The following is a 9611-nucleotide window of genomic DNA, read 5'->3' as shown; positions in this document are numbered from 1 at the left end:
CATTTCGTTTCTGTTTTCAGTGTTTAAAAATATTTTATGGTGAATACAAGAGGTAACCTCTTGACAAATTCTTGCTTTAGTTTAGATTTTTAGGTTTAAATTACTCAATACTGACTTTTTAATCTTCATTCTCTTATCACAGTCTTTTTAAACTACGAATTAATAACATGCTATTTTTCAGTCATTACACACTTTAATTTACTGTATGTTTACAGATTATAGCCTTTAGATTCTTAGACACACAAATATTACTCCTACATATTATATATATTGATATATGAAATCCAAGGATAGATGTGCTCTGATTTAATACTTTGGAAAACGTCTAATTAAATGAGAATACTAAGGATTTACAAAATGCAGGACTGGACAAGTTTATAGGGTGATGTTGCTATGTTTTCTGGAATATAAAATATTAAGCATGCCCTATAATTGCCAATGTTTTGTATTCCATTTTAGAATTTTCAGTGTCTGTTCTGTAGCTTATACATCCTAACTGATGGCACGTCCAAACAAAAATTTGTAATCCTAGTTCTGTGATCTGATCTAGAATAGTTTTGTATAGTTCTAGTTTTTATTTCTGCAAGAACATTTTCTAAATAAATTAAATATAATGTGAACTAGATCTGGTCTATGTATCCTACTTCTAATGCAGTGGTTATGAATCATCCGGTATCAATCTCCCAAGCGTTCCCTATATATACTCTTTTGTCTTTTATTATTATTATCGCCAATTATATAGCGCCAACAGATTCTGTAGCGCTTGTTTTATATATTTATATATAGATCGCAGAACTGATATATTCCTAGATCAGATCACAGAACTTATATTTATATTAATATGCTGTACTTAACTGCTTACATTGCATAAAACTGTTGTGTTATTTTCTTCAACACAAACGTTTGATTACACCAAAAATGTTTTTGTTAGCAGTCGCAGTTATTTAAGCTTATGTCTACTTTTTTTTCTTTAAAACCCTCAAGAAATAGTCAATACATTTAAAACCACTTTATCTCATTGGTAAGGCAGGCGGAATTCCATCGATACAGAGTATGATCCCAATTGATTATGGATTATATTTTAGAAGAGGTGGGTCATATATCATTCAAAAATAAAAGGGATGCAAACACAATTAAAATTAATAAAGCCTTTGGGTTTTCCCAATTAAGCTGTTGGCCATATTAAAGATTCCGAGGTTCACAGTAGATCCGTGAGAATCTTGTCAGAGTCCTGTATGCAAAAAAAAAAGTCTCACCTTCTCTTGTCCCAGTCCCTGCTGGACCTGTGTCTACGAGGAACATCCAAGTGTAACATTCCAGAAATACTAACTCAAATGCTTAAGTGCTTTATTAATTATTTGATGAAGACAAGTGTAAAATGATGCGTAAATTATCAATTAAGACTCAACATAAGGAACTTCTATATACTGTTAAGACTTCCAAAATAAAAGAAGAATACATCTGGTCAATACACTATTTAAGAAATCGGATTAATTAATAATCTTATGGGTTAAAGGTCATAGAAAAATTAAAATACTTTATTCTACTGTGTTTTATAGTCTACACTAAAATGTGTGTCAAACGTCAACTAACAAAACAAAAGAGATAAAAACATGTTCATTATGAAATCATATTTCACAAATAAAAAATACTGTATTTCAAAAAAATTATTTTCTATATTTTCCACTCCATCGTGCCTACCTACATGTAATTCAGAAGTAGATACCTTAACCAATTTCCTAAAACCCTAATAAATTAACCATTTAAGCTTTCCCTCCTTGAGACCCGTTAGATCCAAGTTTCAGCAATCTTGCATATCATTTGCATAAGGCTGAGAGAATTGGACACACAAAACAACTTTGGATAAATAACAAAAAAAAAAAAAAGAAAATGACAGCAACAGGTTCATTAATAAGGGAATTTCTTTTTGAACACATAGCACTTTATCTGAACCTATCCGTTTAGAGTCACTGATTTTGTGACTATTAGAAAATAATATTCAGGATATTTAGAGTCTTTCGACATATTTTGATGTTTGTGTTTTTTTTTGTTTTTGTTTCCACGAACACAGAAAGTCTGAGCCATTGCACAGCTTGTATTTATAGTGCTGCCTCAACTTGGCATTTCCTTTGTCTGGATTCTTTCAAATTTGGTTAAAGAATTTAGTGCTTTGAGCTTCTGATTCTTACATTTATAAAAGTAATTATAATTCTTACAGAAATTATATATATATAACAAAGAAAGGCAGAGAGAAAGAGAGAGACATAAAGAAAAAATGTGAGAGAGGCAAATAAGACTTCTCAAACATAAACAGGTAAAATATATATTTTTAGGTCTGTAACGTCCACAAGAAGTCAAAGTCCATTTTAATTTTTAAGAGACCTGCCTTTTTTTAACAGTGCATTCACCCATTGATATGTTCAATAAATGCAACTTTTGTAAAGCAGATTGGATTTAAGCAACTAATGCTCATTCTACTAGATCCAATTGGGACATTGTCAGTAAATGAAATTCCACTAAATATCTGCACTAACATGATGCAACTGCAGAATATTAATAAAATAAATCCTTTTTTTTTTAAACCATTGATTGTTCTATAACAGGTTGCAACGAAACCTACTGACAATGTAATGTAAAATCTTTAAAATAAATACTCTTACATCCACAAAGAAACGTTAGAGGTCTATTCAGTAAGCAGGGGCATGTCAAAATTTTTTTAATTATATAGTTTTCATGTCACAGTTCAGTGACCAGAACAATTTAGGTACCAGACCACATGTTTAATTAAAAAAAAAAAATATTATGTAACAGTGATGGGGGTATGGATGATTTAAAAGAGTATAGCATAAGTTTAAGGTTACAAAATTGGAATCGGTATTCATTGGAACTGGAGATATTATTTAGTGAGAATGTGGTGGAATGTTAAATATAAGTAATCCTGCAAATTATTAGTTACACTAAAATAGTTTTTCTGTGTGGAAATTCCAAGATTAGGGTCTGTTTAATTTTTTTTTTTTTTTAAATTAGTGTTTTGAAATGTATGAATTTCAGGAGAAAACACATTTTACAGAGTATATCTGATCTTCACAAATCACCTCCTCTACACACAAAAACGAGGAGTTAAAAGAACAAATCATTATAATGAGTGAATGCACCTTTAAATGACAGGCGTAACAGGGGCGGAAATTATCAACAGATCTTTAAGGATCCTTTCTTCCCAGCCTTGCAACCAGTGAAAAAGATCATCAAAAGGCTTTGTGGATTAAACCCTAACTTTACATTCTATGTGCATCTCTGCCAGATGTTTAATATATATGTATATAAAAAAGATTATAATAAGGTGTCAGAATATACAAAAGAAAACAAAAAAGAAACTATTTAGCACTGAAAGAATAGTTCCAACATCCTTTAAGTTCATAAAGCCATATACCGTGTGGATGTGTCAGGTCTGGTTCAGTCACATCCCTTTCTTAATGAGGCACTGGCACAAATTGTGCAAAACTCATTTTGAGAACACAAATCATTTCAAACAGAAAACACTCTAATCAGTACACTTTTTACAGTAATTGTTACAGTATTTTGGAAAACAGGAGACAAAGTGGTTGTAAATGTAGCAGTTGGTGAAGATGTAGCATTTGGACCGGTGAAACAAATATGATCCATTTCCAAAGGCCAATGTTTGCTAACCTTGGTACCTCTAATGTCTGGAAACTACAATTCCCAGGATGCTTATCCAAGCGGTCAGAGTTAGCAGTCACTACTCTAGGCACATACATATGAGATCAATAATCCTTTGATTCTGGAAAAATGATCAGGAATAAAGCAGAAGAAAAATGATATCATTTACTCATTACTAATGCTGGTTTGGCATTATGAAATTAGGAGCACCACACCACAATTCAATGTTTAACGAACAGATCCCTCAATAGTAATTAAAAAAAACCCAAATCATTCCGCATTTAAAATCTCTCAACGGACTTCTCCAATGTCAAAAAAGTTCTAAAAGGAACACTCCAGTGATTTATTTTTTACAATTTGGTATATATACCCCCAAAGAAAACATGAATGTATTTATTGTTTTGCATGTTTTCATTGGGTGTGTATTAAATATATTTGCCTGCAGCCTTTGTAAGCTCTCCTCTCCCAAGCACAGAGTTTCAGTCTGAGCCGTGGAATTGTCCAGTCACATTCTCAGTGAGCGGAATGTAATAGCCCAGCTGAAGTTGTATGTTCTAGCCCAGTGGTTCCCAAACTGGCCCTTATGCCCCACCAACAATACAGGACTTATGCATTTCCCTTTTTTATTCCAATGGAGATACTGACAAAACCTGGACTGTTGCTGGGTCGTGAGGAATGGTTTGGGAACCACTGGGCTAGCACAACACACTTGCCACTTCAACCAGCTCTGTGTGCAAGTCGCAGAGGCATTTCGGACTGAAAAAAATGACAGATGCCAAACACATAAAGCACTTCGGATAGAATTATGATCACACTATTTAAGTTTTAAGTGGGGTAAGTTGTGCTGTAAAGGTAAGTTTAAATGGTTCACAGGGCTTATTCACTAAATACTGAATTGGCAATGCAGGAGCAAAAACATATGCAGAAAAAGAAAGAACTTACTTTGACAGCTTGGCATTTATGGATTACATTATGTAAAAATCACTGCAATATATTGTTTAGTGGAAAAGTCCTAAGAAGGGTTATTCACTAATCCACTAATTATTGGGAAGTCGCTGGGAAATTGCGTTTCCATTAAAAAAAGAAGTGGCAGAGAACAGAAGATAGGAAGGAATTCTTTAACATTACAGTGAAGTTTTGGAGGAGATCATTAATGAAATGGGTAAAGAATTGCAGTTTTAATGCAATGATGAGTTCATATCACTTAATGTATGTGGCCAGAATAGCGGAGTTCAAATCTGGTAATGGATGCATGAACTTCTGAAATGTGACATGTTTGCCCTAAAATGTCCAATTCCCTGGTGAATTTATGACAATGCACAGTTTGATGAATAACCCTGTTTGTGTTCTACTAAAGCAGAAAGAATTCTTCATGTCTGCAATACAGATAAATGTATACTAATAGCCTAAAGTCCAGGTAAAATGGCAGGTGTCACTAAAAGGGAAGTATTTTGTAACTTCAGAAACATAAACACACATTTTAAGAAATAAAAAAGGCATCTTTGTATAAAAAAATTTAAATTTAAAATGAACAATTTTAACTTCCTGAGGCAGAAAGTGCCTCTTTTATATGTTGTCCAGGCTCATTTAAAAACCACTTTGTCCTCTTTTCTCTCAATACCAAGAATATTACAAAACAACAACGCTAATCACAATGAAAGAAGATGGTCTCGGGTATACTTGATAATGATACACACTTAAAATGGATTGACTACGATGTAAACAAAACAGAAAGATAACACTTTAAAACATGAATCCATCATATGTTATAATCCAAACGTCCACCGAGTGTACGCAATTAAAATGGTACACAGAGAATGATTACGTGTTAAAAGTAAATGTGTTATAGAAGTCTATTATAATACCCTACTTGTATAACTGTTTTGTAAGAGCTATGTTTGCCTTTTTTTATTTTTTTTTATATTTGTATTTTTTTTTTCCATAGTGCTGTTTTGAGACATTCCCATGATTCTGTTTTTGGTTAACATGTAGGCTGCAGCAGGCTTACTGTCGAAGTGGAGGAAGATGTCACGAGGGGATATTTACAGAAAGGCCATGTATAATTTCCCACCGATAAATTCTGGTACTCCACAATTCTGCTGTTCAGAATTTCAACATGGTCTACTAGAGGAGGGGAAGAAAAAGGAGAGAGAGAGGAAAGTTAACACAGATGAGACGTGGGGGACAGGGCATCATTATTTTAAGATCGTAAGGACAAATAATAAGACAAAATGTAATCTGATTAAAACAAAAACTCATTATGCCGCTGTTAACATGAAAAACACTAAATAAAGATTGGAAAAAAAAACCTCATAGCTCTTGCAAATGTATTTCTTGTTTCATCATTAAAGCTCAAATATGACAATTGCAATAATTAACAGCTCAGTTTTTGGAACATATGCTAGAGCTGCTATTGGCAGGGGACTTAACCAGGATGCACAAGGTTTCTGATCTTGCTCAGAAAAAGACACACCATTTTTATTTGAGATTTTAGAAATATCCTCTTTCTTGTATCTGGCAGAACAACTATGTTCTAGAGCAGGGGTTCCCAACCCAGTCCTCAAGTACCCCCTACCAGTCCAGGATTTAGGTATTACCCTGTTGTGTTTAAAGGAGTACTATAGGGTCAGAAACACAAACATGCATTCCTGACCCTATAGTGTTAAAACCACCATCTAGCACCCCTGTCCCCCTCATGCCTTCATAAATATAGTAAAATCTTACTTGCATTCAAGTCTGCAGCTGCTTATTTTGTCCCAGTTTCCTTTTGACCTGCCCACTGCTTGCTGACATCAGCAGACGTGTAGCCTGATCCAATCACAATGCTTCCCCATAGGATTGGCTGAGATTGACAAAGAGGCAGATTGGGGCAGAGCCAGCACAATTCAAACACAGCCCTGGCCAATAAGCATCTCCTCATAGAGATGAATTGAATTAATGAATCTCTATGAGGAAGGTTCAGTGTCTGCATGCAGAGGGTGAAGACACTGAATGTTTGGATACATTTTAGGCAGCCATGACCCAGGAAGGATTTCTAACAGCCATCTGAGGAGTGGCCAGTGAAGTTATCACTAGGCTGTAATGTAAACACTGCATTTTCTCTGAAAAGACCGTGTTCACAGCCAAAAGCCTGAAGGTAATGATTCTACTCACCAGAACAAATTCAATAAGCTGTAGTTGTTCTGGTGACTATAGTGTCCCTTTGAAGTGTTTTTTCTTTTTCTAAAAATACCTTAGACACAACTGGGTAATCCCTAAATCCTGAACTGTTAGGGGGTACTTAAGGACTGGGTTGGGAACCACTGTTCTAGTGCAATAATGCCTAACTACGGTTCTTAAGATGGTGAAACTCAACAACTATAATTCTCAGTAGTTCTTTAGTTCACAAAGAATTATGGGAATTGCAGTTCAACTGCTGGGGACAGCATTACTATATCTCTACTCTGTATTAAGTAACCCCGTCATATCTAAAATTGAATCTTCATGTCTCGATCACCCCTGGATCAGAATTCTGGCATCTATGCTCTCTAATATCTAACATTGCCATTCTAAAAGTCCAACAGGCTCTAAAAAGCAAAGTTTAATTGAACTGCAAAAGTCATGTGCATTATACATATGTATTTGTCTTTGAGGAAGCTGAGCAGTGGGCTGAGTGCAGGGTAATTCAGTAAAGTGTAATTTGCTAGGAACTGAATTTTAGATTTAAGGCCAAAATAGCCAAACTGAAAACATACCAGAGTTAGAGATATCGAGGGTATTCACTAAGGTGATAATTCAAAGTGAATTCAGAGTTTAAGGCCAGAGTAGCTGAATGGAAAGCATAACTAATTTAGAGAATTTTTACAGTGCAGCTATTTTGACCTTACAAATGAAATTCACTTTTAATTACCCCTTTAATGAATAACCCTAAAAACACTTTAAAGATTAAAGTAGATTGCAAGGCCTCTTGGCTTCACTTGTGACCATTTTGTACAATGTCAGTTAATATGATGGTGTTTGCTTATTAATAATAGTAATACACCACAATGACATATAATAGCATTAAATTAGATTCCCATGCATCAAGGTAAAGCCAAACCGCAGTTCTACGTCATTTGTTGAATGTACAAATCCTATTATTGGTCCGTTAGCCCATAGCCTCATGGGAGCTAAAGCACAGCATTGTGGGAACGTTCACAGAAGAACAGCTGTAGAGTTACAGGTTGGCTATACCCGACTTGTACACGTACTATGTACTTAATAGATTTGTGGATAAGACAAAGGTTACATGTTAAAACATTTACACATTGGAGAATGCCAGTTCTGTACACATTGTAATTCCTGTCCAGATATCAGTCTGGTCTTCACATGTAACAAAATAAGTTAAGGAGAGTAGAAAACATCTGAAATCCAGAACAAACTGCTAGGTTTTACACATGGAAAGCAACACAAAGCAACATAGTATGGAAAGCAACATTTTGCAATGTTGTGATAAACAGCATTCTGCTTTATTAGTGGGCGTGTTTTGCATGTTTTCAGCCAATCATTGCAAGAACAACAGTAACGTAGTGAGAGTCCCCCAAATTCCACGGAGTGGTGGTCCGATTTACATTAACCGAGTGTAGGAGCTCCCCCTAACACTAAAACTATTCATAGAAATAAAATCTCTGTAAATTCAATTCGTTCTGCAATTCCTTTGAACGTGCAGTTGCTAATTTAAAGGGGAAGTACCATGAAAATGCATATTTTGTAGAGCTTATTCCACTTCCTACAACACTGCAATGGGCACTGTTTCATAGTAATAACTGCATTACATTACAATTTAAAACTGTATTTTTGAGAGACTCTGGATTTAATCTGGTCCTTTCTAGCGTGAGATTGTGCTGTTTATTATTAAGTCTGGGCAGAATTTTGTTAAATTACTGTGAGACGTTTCAGGGCCTACACTTCTTGTTTCACCTCCCCCTTGTGGTCTTTTGAGTCTAGTTTACAACTTTAAGTGGTCTAGTGGACGGAGCCCCATGTGGGGAGTTCTGAAGCCGTGATGGATAGTGGGAGCTGGAGCATGATTACCCCACGCCCTCAGCAACTGTGAATGCGAGCTAACAAAGGGGGAGGACTGGATGTTTCTTTTGGCTATGGGGCCATAAGCAGGAAAGTTGGTCTCCCTTTTAGAAATTGGAATAAAACCATAAAAACTGACAGTGCCTAAATAGTTAAACAATATACACAATAATACTATAGGTAGCATACACATTAAAACAGAATATAAACACACACTTCTGTATCCATAAATACTCCTAAGTAAAATTCACGTTAAAGTTGATTACAACACTTAAAACATTTAAAAGTGAAGACTTGTGTGTTATAATGACTTTTAAAGTGAATTTTACTTAAGAGTATTATTGCATTTATCTATTGGTCCATAAGTGTTTTTTTTTTAATTATTCTATTTCAAGGGTTTATGCTGCCCAATGTATTATTGCATATATTGTTTACCTTTTTAAGTTTTGCCAGTTTTTGTGTTTTTATTCTTATAATTTAGTACAATATTCGAAATGTTTTTTTCTGGTTCAGCAGTTTATTGGAAATGGAAATTTTGTTATTTTAGTTTTCTTTCTATAAGTACACATTTCCTTTTAGAAACTAAACCTGGTAAAAACGATGTTCCTAATTATTTCACCACTGGATGGCGATTCCAAGGGCCTTTCAAAAATACAAACTCAAGTGAAATTGTCTTAATTTGATTCAACAAACGCTCTACAATACATGCATGTATATTTCAAATAAATCAAACAAGGATACATCCTCTTTAACTTATAAACACATTTATATTTTTGAGATGAATACTGAAAAAACTTACTGTTCTATTGGTAACATCTGTGATACATACATGCTGCTATTCAGTTCATCTATTGAAAATTGGGATATCTACAGTGGAAAAGATTTAGAAT

At 34.5% G+C, this 9611-nt stretch overlaps 1 protein-coding gene across 3 annotated transcripts in view; it reads right to left on the bottom strand.

The window, feature by feature from the left end:
* Nucleotides 1-3903: 3903 nt before the first annotated feature.
* Nucleotides 3904-9611, bottom strand: part of MBNL3 (muscleblind like splicing regulator 3) — a 55868-nt gene continuing 50160 nt past the window's right edge. Inside the window, exons 7-8 of one of the 3 annotated variants that reach the window (XM_063432047.1) lie at nt 9521-9588; nt 5700-5802 (exon numbers count right to left, since the gene is read on the bottom strand). In XM_063432047.1, the coding sequence (XP_063288117.1) occupies nt 5790-5802; nt 9521-9588 (81 nt within the window). In that variant the 3' untranslated portion in view covers nt 5700-5789. Of the gene's footprint in view, nt 5803-9520; nt 9589-9611 lie in introns of all 3 variants that reach the window. The other 2 variants (XM_063432048.1, XM_063432049.1) reach the window with 2 other exon arrangements.

The sequence above is a fragment of the Pelobates fuscus genome, chromosome 9 (genome assembly GCF_036172605.1).
Source record: "Pelobates fuscus isolate aPelFus1 chromosome 9, aPelFus1.pri, whole genome shotgun sequence".
Classification (NCBI taxonomy): Eukaryota; Metazoa; Chordata; class Amphibia; order Anura; family Pelobatidae; genus Pelobates; species Pelobates fuscus.
This window is presented reverse-complemented; position numbering and strand designations above follow the sequence as displayed.